The sequence below is a fragment of the Opisthorchis viverrini genome, assembly GCF_000715545.1.
Source record: "Opisthorchis viverrini unplaced genomic scaffold opera_v5_451, whole genome shotgun sequence".
Lineage (NCBI taxonomy): Eukaryota > Metazoa > Platyhelminthes > Trematoda > Opisthorchiida > Opisthorchiidae > Opisthorchis > Opisthorchis viverrini.
Genome location: NW_008752113.1, coordinates 295,590 through 313,944, shown reverse-complemented (window position 1 = coordinate 313,944; position 18,355 = coordinate 295,590). Strand labels below are relative to the sequence as shown.

At 42.0% G+C, this 18,355-nt stretch overlaps 2 protein-coding genes across 2 annotated transcripts in view; both read right to left on the bottom strand.

Moving 5' to 3' along the window:
• Positions 1–13,030, bottom strand: part of T265_11165 (hypothetical protein) — a gene marked incomplete at both ends in the record, with an annotated part of 30,767 nt that extends 17,737 nt beyond the window's left edge. The window contains 2 exons of the mRNA XM_009177754.1: positions 6,023–6,333; positions 12,355–13,030. Of these exons, the coding sequence (XP_009176018.1) occupies positions 6,023–6,333; positions 12,355–13,030 (987 nt within the window). The remainder of the gene's footprint in view (positions 1–6,022; positions 6,334–12,354) is intronic.
• An 849-nt stretch (positions 13,031–13,879) lies between these two features.
• Positions 13,880–16,218, bottom strand: T265_11164 (hypothetical protein; the record flags this gene model as incomplete). Its single annotated transcript, XM_009177753.1, has 2 exons — positions 13,880–13,935; positions 15,543–16,218. 2 exons carry the CDS (start codon positions 16,216–16,218, stop codon positions 13,880–13,882), a joined length of 732 nt encoding a protein of 243 aa, XP_009176017.1.
• Between the last annotated feature and the right edge of the window lie 2,137 nt (positions 16,219–18,355).

Genomic DNA, 18,355 nt, shown 5'->3' with positions numbered 1-18,355 from the left:
TATTTTATAAAAACTTAAAAACAAATTCTTCGCCTTGATCTTTGGTACGAGGGAGGGTTTCTCCTTGAGGAGTCCTGAGCTAGTCTGTTCTGAAATTTGGAGGTTTCCTCTCGAAAAGCACCAGTTCGGAACCATATCTTGCTGTACGTGGGTAAATGGACCTCGGTTGGAAGATTGTCCATCTCTTGGTAAGTTCCTTCGCGGAAATACTGTATGCGTTGTTGAGAATATGTGCAGCATACATAATATAATCTTCGTAACTTGAAAATTTCTATTTCCAAACTTTGCTTTTTATGTTTTTTTTATTGTATTGTGTCCTCAACATCCACCCGGAAAGGCTTCCTTAGGCCTTCATAACACTCCGGCATGCCACATGAACAAAGCTTGTTTCTCATCTATGTATTATGCACACATATTCACATTAAGGACTTATTCATCTTTATGGGAATCCGTTGCCTGCATCCCGAACACAGTCACTTTCATCTCTCAATCAAGAAATGCAGTAATCTGTGAGGCTTTCGTGGATCATGTCCTCGAACCACAAGTGGAAAGTTGCTTAGAATTTGGTTGGATAGAGTGTATGCCTCAAGATTTACATAGGTAACCATGGGACGTTTGCAATGAATGTCAATTTCCGTATCGTCTATGGATCTTCAGCCGGGTTGCTTTGCCTTTTATCTGGAAAATCTCACCCGCTGATTAGTTCCTAACGTTTGGATGCTCACTCTTGTCTTTTTCAAACGGCTTTCGTCCTCAGCACATACGTGTACGAGATAAACATATCAATGTATCACAGCCAGTTCACCAGCGAACGCACTATCAACGTGCACAAAGACAACATTAGGCATTGTTCCTGACATAATGTCCATCACCAGGTTTTATATTATATCGGCTATATATTCCAAGCCATTTCGACCGTTTGAGCTGCCAATCTATGTTCCATTTGTCATCATGATGGACAGAAATATGGTGAGAGGTCATAGAAACAAGGGATTTCTGTCTAATTTTGTACCTGTGTTTCTGTGCTTGTATGTGTATTTTGCCGAGAGAATTGACTCGATAGTAGAACGCAGGACGAGAATGGGTACAGAGCTCATTTTCACAATCTATACATATCAGATTCCGTTGGGAAAAAAGATGGTTGGTACAGCACGAGACAATGTCGCCTGTCTAACTGCAGATACAAAGCAGACAACCATCTGGTCTACAGACGTGGTAATGGTTTGTTGGTGGAGGTCATCTTCAATCGGTTCTGGTCTGATGTTTTAGCTGCTGTTATGGCTTTTCACCCTCTGTCGCGTAAAACACACCCGTCGATACGTGCATTACTCTTCACGGACAATGGTAAAGTGCAGTTAAAAAGGCACAAGAACAACTAAAACGAAAAAAAACAACGGAACGCCTTCCTCCCATCCCAACGATGGACAAATAAATGTCCAGGGAGAATGACCTCTCAATGCTTTATGCGTGGGAGCGTTTGTGTGCGCATACGCACCCAGTTGTGGGAACGTGCATGCATTTGTTCTAGAACATCACAATGGGAATCATTAAAATGCATTATGCTCTATTGTGCGCGTGTCGATTACGCCCAAAGGATAAAATGGCTTATTGAAAACAAAATGCTTTTTGTGGTGGGGTTGAAGAAGGCAATGGACACAACACCATAGTGGGTGCGACTGAAAGGATTTAATGGGCTGTCGTCGCACGCGGGAAGCATGACAAAACTCTCCACACGGTGAAAATATAATGAAAACGGAGTATAATCTGTCGGGATTCAAAATGCGTAACCAAAACAGTTATTAGCTACGGTACGTGTGGGCAACCGACAAATTCAGGTGAACGAATGTGGGATCCATCTCTAGGGTTCACACATGAACATGAAGTGTTTTGGTCCCAAAATCTTAGTGAATGCCGTTAGTAGTACACTTACTGTCATGCGACTAGCATATTCGGTACGAGGATGGGATACTGAGTTGTCCGGTAACTGTGCTATCCCTAAAAGACCGCCAGAGTCCAGACAAACGCTACTTAAAACAAAAGTTCAATTTCTCGAACGAAATACATAATTTACGGCGTAATTAACCAACATCCTGCCATGCATTTTGGTGCCAATACAAGCTTTCTGTAAGCTTGTACAAGCTTCTACAATTTTTCACCAATCCCGTTTCAACCAAGATAACAACATATCAGAGACTAGATCCGGAAATGTACACTGAAAATGATGCTGAGCTGAGGTATGCCATGAGATGGTTTTTATTGGGACAGTCATCAATAATGTTTAATGAATGTGGTAATTTCCACTTGGTCAGATTTCTAGCTTCCTTGTAGCACAATTAAACGGCAGAAACTGAAGAACCCACGAGCTGCACCGAAATTCGGCGGGGCATTATTTAACTCCCAGTTAGACCCGGAATCTAGTGAAGCCGAAAAGAAGCACACATTCACGGAGCTGATATGGATACACTCGGACTAGATCAAGAACGTTGACGGAAACTCGGGGACTGCGCCTACATGATGAGCCCCAAAAGTGCGAAACCAGTCTTGGGCTGTCAACGGATTTTCAGCAACCTTATGAGTAGTATATTACAAAGATATACATGTCTCGAGATATCTCGAATGTCGTAGCTACTGAAACATGAGACGGCCTGGTGCAGCACATTTGGCTGCCTGAGAACATCATAAACGAGAGATTCAGCTGGGTTCCTGGTGAGCCGCTCGAAAAACCAAATTAGTTTGCAAATAAGTGTATATTCGCTAATTTTGTGCAATTTGGTTTCAAATAGAACATAAGGTTGATGGGAACCCGGGGACTGCGCCTACCTGATGAGCCCCAAGAAGGGCGAAACCGTTCGTGGGCTGTCGGCAGATTTTCAGCAACCTTAGGAGTAGTACATTACAAAGTAGATACGATTAATTTGATGAAATATATATGGAGAGAAAAGAACTGATAGATCAGCCAAACAAGGTGCAGAGCCCAAATTTTGCGCAGATTTCTACTTTTAGAACAATTTCTCGCCGACAACAACAATGGGCTGGTGGTGAATATAGCACCACTTAGTTATCATTTCCGACCTTGAACGGGTTTTAATGGGGGTCCTCGGAAACATTTATACGGCGCTACACTGGCAGAAGTGCGGTGTTTCGTCGAGACGTAAAAAAGTTATCTGACGGCGCCGGTACCTCCACTCTAATACTGAAAAAGCCAATCATTGCGCCATCATACTGACATAGCTCGATAGTCTTCGAAGTGCTTCCAGCAACTTATTTTATTCCTTCGCTTCTGAATGGGAGTCAGGGGCCTGTGTACTGTACCACAGGCGTTGGCGCAAACCTGTGATTCTCCACCTACAAAATGGCACCGAGTGATGTGACCACCGTTGGGTAGATCTGGTGCTAATGTCAACCATTAGTGATATTGAGCCAGTAAAATTTAGTTGACACAGAGATTTGATCTCCGGCTACGATCTTCGAAAAAAACCAACAAATTGTTTAAATAAGTTGATTCACTACATCGTGATGAAACACAACAGTCCGACTGAATGCAGATACGACACTACATTGAATTTCGTCATTCACCACTCTAAGAATGCCTCTCTAACTAATGAACATTTATCCTGCAGAATTCAAATTCAAACCGCGACAGACATATGAAAATTCTAACAATAATGCATTATGATGGGTCAGAAAACAGTGACATTTTCTGGAATCGAGCACATTTTGTGATTATTATTCACGTTTAAATGTATTGAATGCCTATAGTTGATACTGTCCCAGAGAGCCTATCTCTCCACAAACTGACCTATTGTTCATGAAGGAAACTACTCACAAGGTTGCTGAAAACTCTTCGCCCTTCTTTGCGCTCATCGGGTAGGCGCAGCCCCCAGAGTTTCGATCAACCTTATGTTCTATTGTTCATTGTTGGCTGAAAGAACGGGACTACACAAAATCCAAAACCACTATTGCTGAAATCGTTGTGCGCCGAGAAAATCGCACACCGAACCATAAGTAATCAAAGCCTGATATAAAAGTACCTTGCATCGCTTTCATGGATTTCTAGCGTCCTGCCAGGCGTACTATGTTGCTCTATTGGAAAGCTGTAGTGTGACACGAAGAGGTCGCAAATATCAAGGATTCATACCTGGGGAAAACGGTTCAATTAAGCTGAAATAAAATTAAAATTATCTGGGAAACATCGGCACATCTATCCACAGGAACGTCCATTCAACTTCAAACTATCTATTTATCTATCTATCTACTATCTATCTTATCTGTCTGTCTGTCTGTCTGTCTGTCTGTCTGTCTGTCTGTCTGTCTGTCTGTCTGTCTGTCTGTCTGTCTGTCTGTCTGTCTGTCTGTCTGTCTGTCTGTCTGTCTGTCTGTCTGTCTGTCTGTCTGTCTGTCTGTCTGTCTGTTTGTCTGTCTATCCGTCTGTCTGTCCCTCTGTCTGTCTGTTTTTCGGTCTCTCTATCTATCTTTTCGTCTGTCTATCTCCTCAGCCGTCTCCCTCTGTGTCTCTGTCTACCCATCTGTCTGTCTGACTGGGAGCTTGCAGCTTGTGTTTTTTCTATTACCCTCGCTGGCTGCCTGTCTGTCTGTCTATCTATCTTGTCTTTCCGTCTTTCTGAAGGTATGAATGTATGTATGTATGTATCTCAGTATTAGCACCAGGGCCCTGAAACATCACGGAGAGTTTAACACCGACAAAACGTCTGGGGATTACTGAGTCTACGATAAGATGTTAGAGGCTTCATCTTCGTTCCTTTATTTATCTTTAGTTCCAGTATTATATCACCTCTACTCCAAGAGTATTTGCATTGTCGGGAGAACTATTCCTTGGTATATGGGAGGGTGATAGCATGCAAGTAGTGGCAATCTCCCCTACGCCAATGTGAGCACCGTTGTTTTTATTGTCACGTCCGGTATCCAGGTGTGTGTACCGCTTTTCAAGCTTTAGACCTCTACTTGAGATTTTCAGTAAACAGCCTCGAACTTTGCGGCGGAAAGCAATGGTATGGAAATTGCGATGAACCTTTGGATATTCACCGAAATCCGGTCCTTTTCGCTGACTAAGAACTTCATTCATATGGCAGAATTTCGGCAATAAATACGTAGAAGTGACTTTCAGTCCACGTTATGATCAAATATTTCATTACCATTTGGATACCAGAAGGTTGCCTGTCGTTGACTTTTACCAAAAAGCGGCAATAAATACGTAGAAGTGACTTTCAGCCCACGTTATGATCAAGTATTTCATTACCATTTGGATACCAGAAGATTGTCTGCCGTTGACTTTTACCAAAAATTACCTTCATAAATCCTTCGCCAGGTTTAGTGGGAACGATTGCTATTCAGATTTATTCTGCTCAAGAGGCCATTTCTCATTTCGACTTTTCTCCCTGCTCCACACTTTTGAGGTTCAATCAAGAAGAAAAGTGGTGAAAGACAACTCATATGATATATTTCATTCTCAATACTGGTGTCATACGTCAAACAGTAAATTAAAATTACTGGCTAAATTTGTCTTAGTCAGTGGTTTACGAAGCGGTAGGTGTGTTTCAATAAGGGTTTACGAGATCAGACAAAATTTAACATTTCTTCAAACTGAGTGATGAGGCTAGATATAGAATACTGTTTCTCAATGTGATCAAATGTGAGTTTCGGGATTTCTTGAGAAGTGGTGTCAGCAGTGTCATTGGTTTGTCCTGTCGCCATTGATCGAGTACTGGTATTCAGGTTTCAACTGGCAAGGGTTCTCCTCTTTGTGATCAATTTTTTGTCTTGACACATCGCTCATATGGAATATTTCGCTATCGGATGTTGAATAAGTGAAAGCTGGCAACAGCCTTTTGTTGGTTTCGTTTAGTAATTGGTATAATTCATCCGGGTGTGGGATATGTCTTGGGAGAAAAACGGACTGCCCATCAATGCTGAAATAATCGGGGCAACGTAAGGAGTGAAATGAATTCATGGGAGAGGATAGCTTTGTGTTTAGCAACGGATCGTTTAAATTATGTTTATCCACTTTTTCTGTACAAGTCGGAGAACCATATTCAGGTGACAATCTTCCGATCAAACGATCTACTGAACCGAAAGACATTTTGCTTTTTTCCACAGGAGTGTCCCATCCACAGTCAGGATATAGGTGCGGTGCTAGGAGAGAGACCGCAGAGGGAAGTGTCAGCGGTGTGTGGTGCAACCCAGTATCACTGCCAATCCCAGTATTGGTTGGTCTTGATGGAGAAGCATCGGATAAGCTGCTGCTTAGAAAATCAGAAGCGGTAACCATTTGCTGCCAATTAAATCGGTAGTTTGAGACAGCTTGAGTCGGCAAACCTACAAATCAAAGGAAGGTGGTTAAGGAATTCCAATATTCTCTTTGTTTTTCGTTGGTGAGTTTTTTTGCTTTAATTTTCGATACTAAAAACTGTTGGAGGTTACTTATTAGGAATGGAAGGGCACTTAATCATTTCCAACGTTTTGCTGTGCGTAAAATTCTCCTTACTGTTTGTTCCATTTGTCACTCAGCAATAAATGGTATCCGCACTAATGGTGGCTACGCACCTCACTAGTTAGTGTAATCTCCTCACTCGTGGCATACGATGAATTGAATTCGGAGGTTTTTTCAACATATTATCCGAAGCCCATATGCATCCGTGCGTGTAAATTCAATTTCTTGTGCAAAATTGCCCGCGCATCCAAAATCCATCACTGTGAAATACTTGGGGATAGACATTGATATCAACTAGTCTCCTCGTGTTGACGTTGCCGCCGCCTGATTCCCGCGACTAGCTCTCATTCACTCAGAGTAAGAGTGTACTGTGTACCACCTTGTAGTGCCCCTTTTCTTTGTCTACCCGATAGCCTGGGCTGTAATAATGCTATATACGTTTAGTAATGAAATGTATGTGTAGAATGCCCTGTGTCTGGAGTAAATCCGAGAAAATTAGACCATGTGACAGTTCCAAAATCGTCACATTGCAAGTGGAGTGTTTAGATCAACGATGTATATAGAGGATAACCCGCAAAAGAGCCCAGGCGGAACATATGCCTAACTTTTGCTAGCCACTTGCTTGTAAATGAAAAACATTTCTAGTCCGACTCAGGATTAAAGCTTTTTGATTTTAAAAAGATTAATCCTCATTAAATGGACAATAAACACAAAACAGCATAGAGTACAACTTATTAGAGGGCACTGCGATGGGCGAAAAACAAACGGAAGTTGCTAATGCAGATTAGTAGCTCAAAGTCGAGAACCTGTCGGTTTTGGGACGGCCGACTACCACAAATCACAAGACCTTATGACCAAGTCCGGAAGTGTATATATTCCCTCACACCTGAAGCAATAATCGCAATTCATATTTTCCAGGCTATCCCAAAAGGCTTTTTGCCTACTGAAAAGTTACTGAAGCAAGTTAAGCGATAGACTTGCATTTCAACGACAGTCGTTGGTGATTTTCTGGCCAACAGGCAATATGGATACTCAACACCTACTTCATTCCGTTTTGGCTAAAGTCACTTCTGCTTCTGGAAACCTGATTAATTCAAATAGCTCCTGCTATTACCGATACTTATCAGAATGTTGTCCTCCATTATATGACCCCACATCTGTTTCTTAGTAATTTGGTGCCGAATAGCTGGTGGGTTATTATTCTCGCTTCATAGCAACTCTGTCTCAGAGGGTTTATATCCGCCTATTTTTACTGTTTTAAATAGGCACCAGCGTACTACAAAATGATAGACAGCGTGGTCTCTCGCTGCATTACTTGCTGGCTTCTTTGTGACTAGGATAGAAAAAGGCACTGATCGAGTTGGCATTCACACCAGATATATTGACGATATAGTTATCGTAAAACCACCTTGTATGAATGTTTACCGTGTATTATAGTTCCATTGATCCGTGCCTTCTCCATTCAACTGTATGTATGAGCCAGAGAACATGAACTGTGTACAGATCCCCAAAGGGCCTTTAACTTGTCCGACTGTTGCGTACCCTTCGTATCTGTTGCAAGCCGACCGAATTCGACCAAAACATTAACCTCTCTAGCGTTATTCTCTTTAAAGAAAGAGGGAATTCAGTCAGCTGCCTTACTCAGGACCCCGTGAAATTCACACCTCAGACAACCTTGACTCTGAAATACTAGTTCTAGAAAGGATTCTTAGATAGAATGATTGTTCAAAAAATTTTCTCGACAGAAACTTGCATACCTCGGTATGTCGACCAACAAAGGCAGAGGACGTTTGAAGGCCACTGCCCAAATCCTAATTTAGCAAAATTAGTGGTTCACTTTACCAGCGAGCCGCAATTCTACAAAGGCTAAACGAGAGAAAGCGCCAACTGGCAATGAGTATACGTTTGTTCAATCAAATGTTTGCCTAATTCTGAGTATATTGGCCAAATCTCCGTTCCTCTCCCCAAGGGAACGTGTGAACGCTATCTTGTCTGGCCAACTACAGGGAAGAAAAATAACCCAAGAAATGTAATATGTGAATACACAGTAAGTTAATTCATAACGTTAATCTTAGCTACCATGCGCGATTCATGAATTCGAAATCTTGGCGACGGCTAAGGATACCGCAAGTTATCTGCACTGTCCGTGTGTCTACAAACAAAGTAGTCTGTCCATATCCATGAGAAAGCCGAGCTAACCACTTACTAGTTGGGTTGGTGGCATGACAGCTACCGGTTGGCCCACGATGAACCAGTCGTTGGGAGCTGTGCATTATAGGTTGACTGCTGGCGGACTACAGTATACGAACTCGGCAAGATTCCTCATCAGCACCTTACCGTCTTATTGCACCATATGCACTGCTATGGGTCAAGTTCTGTCGTGGATATCAGAAATTTTACTGTGTAGCCGTAAGGCTGTTCCCCGTAACAGTCGACTACCCCATGTTTCGTATTTGTTCGGAATCCGACCACTTGTGGGTAGCCATCTAAAGCTCTACATGCCTCGTAGAGGGTAATATTCGAGACATCAGACCTTTGCTTCACGTAGTTGTTAAACATAACATAATATTTGGAGGAATGATTGACGCAACCACTAAAATTTTACAACAGCTTGATATTTAGTCCCCATTTCTGTGAAACTAAAACGTTTCCCCTAAATTCCGCGCTATTATTTTCGCCTTCTGTTGGGCAAATGAGTCAAAGGATAAGCTGCAACTCACTCGATCCTGTCTCTGTTACAAAGTTCTGCGAAACTACATAGATGTGTGTCACAAATATTCTTATGTTAGCTCCGGTAACTCCAACTTTTGGCCTCAGAGACAATCGCAATTTTGAAAATACTCCTGTATCGCACTGGCTGCGGTGACCTATCGAGGCTACCTACCCAGGTCCCATATGGTTCAGTCAAGATCCGCTTTGGAGCCACAAACGACGTACAACATTAGGAAAGAACAATTTTATTGACATATCATCTGCCCAAGTGAACAATAGCCCTGACCGATCCAGTGTTACTTAGCACTAGAATCAATACACTACTCACTGTTGTTCAGATGTTTTTTACCCAGACAAGCGAGTTAGAAGTTGCTGCTCGAAGGGGTAGAACTAATCGTTCATTTTCTCAAGGCTTCGCACACGGGGGAGCAAGTGAATCTAGGATGGAGCCATTACGCTCTTTTCTTGAGGCTTTCCAAGTGAGGGAACTATGCTGAGGTGCGTATCAAAACTAAAGGTAAGCGTATGTTTTTCCCAAATCTATATTATGTTATGACTAGTTTTGCGGACTTTTAAAGTTATGACACAAAATAGAGTGTTCTATGCTTTTTCAATGTCGACCACATTCTTAGGCCTTCCTCAACACACACTGCATATGGATTTTCTGCAAATTCAGCAAACCTGTAAATCGATGCTGGATTCACTCTGGTCTGGATAAACAGCGTTTTTGTCACCAGATATTTCCACTATCCCACTGCCCTCCACAGCATACTCTGGAGAAGCCTTAGGATAATGGGGTGACTTGGGAAATATTTACTTGGGCATATCATGAAATAGCCAGCAGACACTAAAGACGGAGTTTACCTCGATTGTTGTTTTGCGGTATTAGGTAACATGGAAAACCTTAATAGGCATGTCTATGACTCGTTCAAGCCGTCCACTGGCTTTGACATAGACCTCCATTAAACAAAGTTATCCGATAAAAGTCCAACTTACGGCTTTGCTTAAGCCGGCTGCATTTCTCTGAGCACAACAAAAGTTGAAGCAAAACAGTGAGATAAAGAACATTCCTTAGTTTATGGCGTAAAATGGTGTATTGTAAAATTGTTGTAGTACCTATTTTCCCAGCAGCTTATCCAAGGTGAAGGGGTCGGTGTGTACCGCTGGGTCACCTACACACTTTCTTGTAGCACTGCTTACTAGTACCCTCATGTTCACATTCTTAGTCTAGCACTCCATAACTAAACAAAACATCGTGTCATGCACTAACACTGAATGGAAGAGCTTCAAGGTGCTTTTAGTCTAAGAGAGACATTCCCCTCATTCCACCCTTATTCTATCGGCCTGTTCAATACACCTACTTCCATTGCTCCGTTGACAATCTAGAGGTGGAAGCTTAATTTGAGGACTACTTAATTTGATATACTTCCCGCATCGTGTGAACGATCGAAGACAACTTCACCAAAAAAAATCGATGGTACATAAGTATATAGAAGAGTAGAAGACAATGCGATCTAAATGAAAGGTACATTTTGCCTAAAGTCATCCTGGCTACACAAAACAGCTACTTCCAATCCTTTCCTGAAAGCAAGAAGAAGCTTACTCGAAGAAAGTGAGGCCCAGGTAACGAAATGTTTGGGGGGGGGGGCTAAAAAGGAATGCAGCACCAGTGAGATATTCACGCTTCTCAAGCCGACAGATAGGCTAATCAACATTCACAAGCCGAGTTGACATTCCGCCCCAATCTCACATGAAAAACTTTCCCCATCGTGTGACTGCAAGTTAGTTTAACGATGAGTCCTTCAGAAGGTGGTTGTGGACGTACAACCTACGGGACACTTTTGAGTCCCTTGATAGCACACCCAATTTCCGTAATCCGCAACCAACTGATGTGCTCGCTAGGCGTCTTATCCTTCTCGACTGACGCTTCCTGTGAGACGGCAGTTACAGAACCCTGCTATAACGAAGGCCCACATGTGATGTTGTTTACCAACAGGTATGTCCACTTGCAAAGGTAACGTCAGACGGTTGTTTTATACTTGACAATGGAGATAATCAGATGAGCTGAGATAGAAATGGGTTTTGGAATAACGCTTGACCACCGTCCTCAATACGTTGCTAGTGAGTTTTATGGACACTCCACTTCGGGTTCAGATCCATGGATTAAACTGACCGTAAACCTTACATTAGTTTGAAACCATTCTAAGGTAAATATTTGATGCCTGTTCCGCAGAAACAAAAAGGGAATTATAGTGTATTCTATAGTCAGCTTCAGTACACTAAAGATCGATGGAATTCGGCATTCTTGGGAGCCGTTTTAACAGCGAATTTATAGTGCCCTTTGGAGCATTCAGTCCACTGATTAGTGGTTGTACGGGTGGGTGGCGTTGCATTTCACCGAGTTTCTCACCTTCCATCGTCGTTCGTAGTTTTTCTGATGACAATCATTTTTTAACTGCCTCCTTCCCTTCAACTTCCCCGCGTTTAATTTCAGTGGATCTAGAGGCCTTCCTTTTCATGAATGCGTCCATATTCCTTTGTATTTTCATTATAGTATAGCATGCTAATTTAGTCAGACAACGACCATTTTAAGAATGATTATTTCCATATGACGCTCCATTTCTCGGAGCCTTTGCAAACTCAAAGAACATTCTGTGAGTTCCAAAATTCGCTTATTCTGAATAGGATATCAGTCACAGAATGAAAAGTACAAACTGTTTGCTGTTTGTGCAAACAATAGGGATGTTTGTTCCCTACATGCAGTTAACAGTCTGTTTACTTTTTTGTGTTTTTTTACCACGAATTCACCGTCGTGAAAATAGCTGATCCTAAAGGTTTCAGAACCTAGCTATCTTAGTTCGGTGTCGGCTGAATCATGATGACTTGTTTTCTTCATTTGTTTGGCCCTCTGAGTTAGGACGTNCCGTTTCACGCGTCGCTCCCTACCGGACGGGATAACCGTGGAAACTACAATCAATTAAACGTGGCATATTAAAAACGAGCTGTTATGACACGCCGCGAGAAAACATGTGCAAGCTATTAAAATTCTAGTCGTTTTGCAAAATAAGGCCACAGAACTTACGTTGTATGCGCCATCTGGACTAGGCTTTCACTACAAACACCTACCAAAGTCGAAACAGTTGACCGCCCCAAAGATCACCAGTTTTATCAGACTGTTGAAATGTGACACTTACCGGGAATGGTTGATATTGAATAGACACATTTATCTCTCTTGTTGATCAACTTCGGTTTACGCCTTGGTCGGTATTTGTAATCCGGATAAGCTCTCATATGACTTGCACGAAGTCTTTTTGCTTCGTCAATGAACGGCCGTTTCTCCATCTCGGACAAGTGCTTCCACTCCACCCCCAACCGCTTGCTGATTTCCGAGTTGTGCATTTTGGGATTTGCTTGAGCCATTTTCTTCCTCTGACCACGTGACCATACCATGAATGCATTCATAGGCCGTTTAACATGCCCCATTGTGGTAGTTGGTGTAGGGCTGAGTTGTGTGGTAGCAGGAATATACGACGCGGATGAAAAATTTTCTCCCTTTGTGAATGAAAGCGGAAGTCTGTTTAAACTGTACTCATCGCACTGTTTCACTTCATTTGTACTGTTGCCATTGCTGAGCATCCCAAACACAGAGTATAGCAGGTGGAGATTGGGGACCTCTCGCATTTTGTTCACATTTTCTGTACTAACTGCTCCATAACATTGGTGGACAGTTTCAGGGTTAGTCTCTGGCATATCGATATTTGTAGCCTCATGCATTTTCAATAAAAACCGTGAAATGACGTCAGTGAATGTGGTATTCTGTCGCAGCTCAGCAAGCTCATACTGACTGGAATTCATTGCCAAGTTGTCCATGCTGTGAATTGTGAGCAACACTACTAATTCTTTGAGTACTTCGTTATCCTCACGTTCATTGGTTCATTGTTAGTGAGTTTTCCGACAGCGCCACCTTGCAACCAATCGTTGTGTAGTGTAAACGCGCGTAAACCACAGCCTTGAGACTTGGTTTTTGACGGGGGGTTTAAAGTCAGTGAATAGAGGAGGGGAGTGAACGAGTGGTAAGAAGCCAACTTAAATTTGTCAAGCTGTGTGGTGGTAAGCTAAAGTTTTGCCTCTAGAAATCAAGGCTGGTATGACTAGCTAAACAATTACTTAGTACGCGTTGTATTCCGTCAGTAAACATCCATCCCTCGCTTCAACGGATTGGTTTGGCTTCATGGAGGAAGCAAATCGTGTGTTGTTTCTTTATTAATGATATTGAAATGTAAACAGCCCAATAAATTTTGAGCAAAGTTATTCAGATTTATTCTTCGAATTGCTATTTAGAGTGTGAAAGACCGGCCGGTGATTCTTAAAAGGAACGCATCAAATCGACGAGATTCATTCTTGAGATTGTTGCTAAATCTCCCTCATATAATTGGAGCATCAGCATGCCCAATCTGTGAAAACTTGGCTCTCTAAGGCGACAACCACTAGCGGGTTAGTATTGATCGGTTTGAAACTAATGAAAACCGCCAGTGGATCTCAACAAACCGCTATGGTTTGTAGTTGAAAATACCCTCCCATTCCGTTTCGAAGCAACTGTTGCAAAAATATGCCTCGTTCTATAATTGATGGACTTAAACAATCCTCTTTTGTAATCCTTACTTTCACAATCCAGTAAATATGCCGGATTGACTATCCTTGGTCACCTAATCGAAGCCTTCACGTGGAGGTCACCACTAGTAGTAGGGTACCAGTGAAACTATTAAGTGAGGCTCCTAATATTAAGGAAAACAGAATACATCTGTGCAATGTCATGAGTAAATCGTTTGAACATCGACTTTACGGGGATCAAACTTCAGCTAAGGGCTTTTGAGGATAAATATTTAGGGTTTGTTGCAAAAGACAAGGGTAGTACTTTGGACTTCGAGACCACTGATCCAGTGGTAACAGCATTTGGTCGCAGGACTGTCATTTATGGACTTGAAGATTCATGTGACAGCACTCACATAGAGAAGCCAAAGAAAAAGATGGACTTAGATGAGCATTTTCGGGAGGAGTAAAACGACAAAAGCTATATTAAATGGTACCGTTTAGAACACGGAATGCTCGAGGCCCAGCTTTCCAGTGAGGAATATGGAATTTCAGCATCAATCGCGCCGTATATTTAAGGAACAGTCTCCGTTAAACATCAAACATCATCGTTTTTTTTGTCAATAAAGGTTATGTTGCTGCAATCTTTCACGTCCGTTTGATTTTTCGACAAAGATTGGTGCTGTGCAAAAAACGGGGATCCTTGGACATTGGGAAAATTTTCCTGGGTAAAACTTTCTGTTGACGGGAGCTTCACTGCAGAAATTTTTTTAAAACAATATTAAAATTTGTTCAAGATGAAACCTTGAGATTTACTCATTATTGGGTTTAGCCCTTGCTTCAATAAATCAGTGTTATTGTTTTTATTAAGAGTAGGTCTTCGAAGATATTCCCACACATGCTTACACGGAAAATGTTCGTCGGGCTCTTTTTACTGATAAGAAGACGAACATTGATCAAAATAATACTTTTTCAATTGTTTACCAGCTCAAGCAATGGAAAAGCGAACGCTACCAGCAAATTCCAGTCGATAGAATGTTTTCTCCCAACTGAAAATACTTTGTTCTGTGAAATACCTTAACGGAGCACTCATTTCCTGCCTTCAAAATCGGTCAGATTATTGCAGGGTATTTCGAACTTTCACCCAATTATGTCACCTTATTCAGTGATGTCGTTTCGTCGACTAAATGGTGGAATGATAGTAGGAGTGCACGAATGATACTTAGCTGACTAGGTCGCTACGATCTATGAACTAGGAGTCTATCTGACCATGTTATAAATTCCTATTACATTTTCCCTGAAACTTTACAGACCTACATGAACTTCTCGATGAGTGAAACCCCCGAAGCCATGGCTGCTCTGCACGCTCCGCAGTGCTGTGGATACGAATCTGGGCGTTCCACGTGCAGATGTGTTGACTCAGCTATCCAGTAATGGGTGGATTTCTCAATCGGTCTTACCCTTGCGAGTGTTTCAAACTCGTTCGAGGCTGGGGGTCTAAGAGGTAGCTCTTGGAGTTGCCCAGCTTGGTGAGCGGTAGAACAGCTGTAAACCGAACTGACGCTTACTCGCAAGAACGGCAAACCAATGGTGACTGTCAAGGAGTTTTCAGTAAGCTTGTGAGTGGTTTCCTTCTATTAAAATTCTAGTCGTTTTGCAAAATAAGGCCACAGAACTTACGTTGTATGCGCCATCTGGACTAGGCTTTCACTACAAACACCTACCAAAGTCGAAACAGTTGACCGCCCCAAAGATCACCAGTTTTATCAGACTGTTGAAATGTGACACTTACCGGGAATGGTTGATATTGAATAGACACATTTATCTCTCTTGTTGATCAACTTCGGTTTACGCCTTGGTCGGTATTTGTAATCCGGATAAGCTCTCATATGACTTGCACGAAGTCTTTTTGCTTCGTCAATGAACGGCCGTTTCTCCATCTCGGACAAGTGCTTCCACTCCACCCCCAACCGCTTGCTGATTTCCGAGTTGTGCATTTTGGGATTTGCTTGAGCCATTTTCTTCCTCTGACCACGTGACCATACCATGAATGCATTCATAGGCCGTTTAACATGCCCCATTGTGGTAGTTGGTGTAGGGCTGAGTTGTGTGGTAGCAGGAATATACGACGCGGATGAAAAATTTTCTCCCTTTGTGAATGAAAGCGGAAGTCTGTTTAAACTGTACTCATCGCACTGTTTCACTTCATTTGTACTGTTGCCATTGCTGAGCATCCCAAACACAGAGTATAGCAGGTGGAGATTGGGGACCTCTCGCATTTTGTTCACATTTTCTGTACTAACTGCTCCATAACATTGGTGGACAGTTTCAGGGTTAGTCTCTGGCATATCGATATTTGTAGCCTCATGCATTTTCAATAAAAACCGTGAAATGACGTCAGTGAATGTGGTATTCTGTCGCAGCTCAGCAAGCTCATACTGACTGGAATTCATTGCCAAGTTGTCCATGCTGTGAATTGTGAGCAACACTACTAATTCTTTGAGTACTTCGTTATCCTCACGTTCATTGGTTCATTGTTAGTGAGTTTTCCGACAGCGCCACCTTGCAACCAATCGTTGTGTAGTGTAAACGCGCGTAAACCACAGCCTTGAGACTTGGTTTTTGACGGGGGGTTTAAAGTCAGTGAATAGAGGAGGGGAGTGAACGAGTGGTAAGAAGCCAACTTAAATTTGTCAAGCTGTGTGGTGGTAAGCTAAAGTTTTGCCTCTAGAAATCAAGGCTGGTATGACTAGCTAAACAATTACTTAGTACGCGTTGTATTCCGTCAGTAAACATCCATCCCTCGCTTCAACGGATTGGTTTGGCTTCATGGAGGAAGCAAATCGTGTGTTGTTTCTTTATTAATGATATTGAAATGTAAACAGCCCAATAAATTTTGAGCAAAGTTATTCAGATTTATTCTTCGAATTGCTATTTAGAGTGTGAAAGACCGGCCGGTGATTCTTAAAAGGAACGCATCAAATCGACGAGATTCATTCTTGAGATTGTTGCTAAATCTCCCTCATATAATTGGAGCATCAGCATGCCCAATCTGTGAAAACTTGGCTCTCTAAGGCGACAACCACTAGCGGGTTAGTATTGATCGGTTTGAAACTAATGAAAACCGCCAGTGGATCTCAACAAACCGCTATGGTTTGTAGTTGAAAATACCCTCCCATTCCGTTTCGAAGCAACTGTTGCAAAAATATGCCTCGTTCTATAATTGATGGACTTAAACAATCCTCTTTTGTAATCCTTACTTTCACAATCCAGTAAATATGCCGGATTGACTATCCTTGGTCACCTAATCGAAGCCTTCACGTGGAGGTCACCACTAGTAGTAGGGTACCAGTGAAACTATTAAGTGAGGCTCCTAATATTAAGGAAAACAGAATACATCTGTGCAATGTCATGAGTAAATCGTTTGAACATCGACTTTACGGGGATCAAACTTCAGCTAAGGGCTTTTGAGGATAAATATTTAGGGTTTGTTGCAAAAGACAAGGGTAGTACTTTGGACTTCGAGACCACTGATCCAGTGGTAACAGCATTTGGTCGCAGGACTGTCATTTATGGACTTGAAGATTCATGTGACAGCACTCACATAGAGAAGCCAAAGAAAAAGATGGACTTAGATGAGCATTTTCGGGAGGAGTAAAACGACAAAAGCTATATTAAATGGTACCGTTTAGAACACGGAATGCTCGAGGCCCAGCTTTCCAGTGAGGAATATGGAATTTCAGCATCAATCGCGCCGTATATTTAAGGAACAGTCTCCGTTAAATATCAAACATCATCGTTTTTTTTGTCAATAAAGGTTATGTTGCTGCAATCTTTCACGTCCGTTTGATTTTTCGACAAAGATTGGTGCTGTGCAAAAAACGGGGATCCTTGGACATTGGGAAAATTTTCCTGGGTAAAACTTTCTGTTGACGGGAGCTTCACTGCAGAAATTTTTTTAAAACAATATTAAAATTTGTTCAAGATGAAACCTTGAGATTTACTCATTATTGGGTTTAGCCCTTGCTTCAATAAATCAGTGTTATTGTTTTTATTAAGAGTAGGTCTTCGAAGATATTCCCACACATGCTTACACGGAAAATGTTCGTCGGGCTCTTTTTACTGATAAGAAGACGAACATTGATCAAAATAATACTTTTTCAATTGTTTACCAGCTCAAGCAATGGAAAAGCGAACGCTACCAGCAAATTCCAGTCGATAGAATGTTTTCTCCCAACTGAAAATACTTTGTTCTGTGAAATACCTTAACGGAGCACTCATTTCCTGCCTTCGATATCGGTCAGATTATTGCAGGGTATTTCGAACTTTCACCCAATTATGTCACCTTATTCAGTGATGTCGTTTCGTCGACTAAATGGTGGAATGATAGTAGGAGTGCACGAATGATACTTAGCTGACTAGGTCGCTACGACCTATGAACTAGGAGTCTATCTGACCATGTTAAAATTCCTATTACATTTTCCCTGAAACTTTACAGACCTACATGAACTTCTCGATGAGTGAAACCCCCGAAGCCATGGCTGCTCTGCACGCTCCGCAGTGCTGTGGATACGAATCTGGGCGTTCCACGTGCAGATGTGTTGA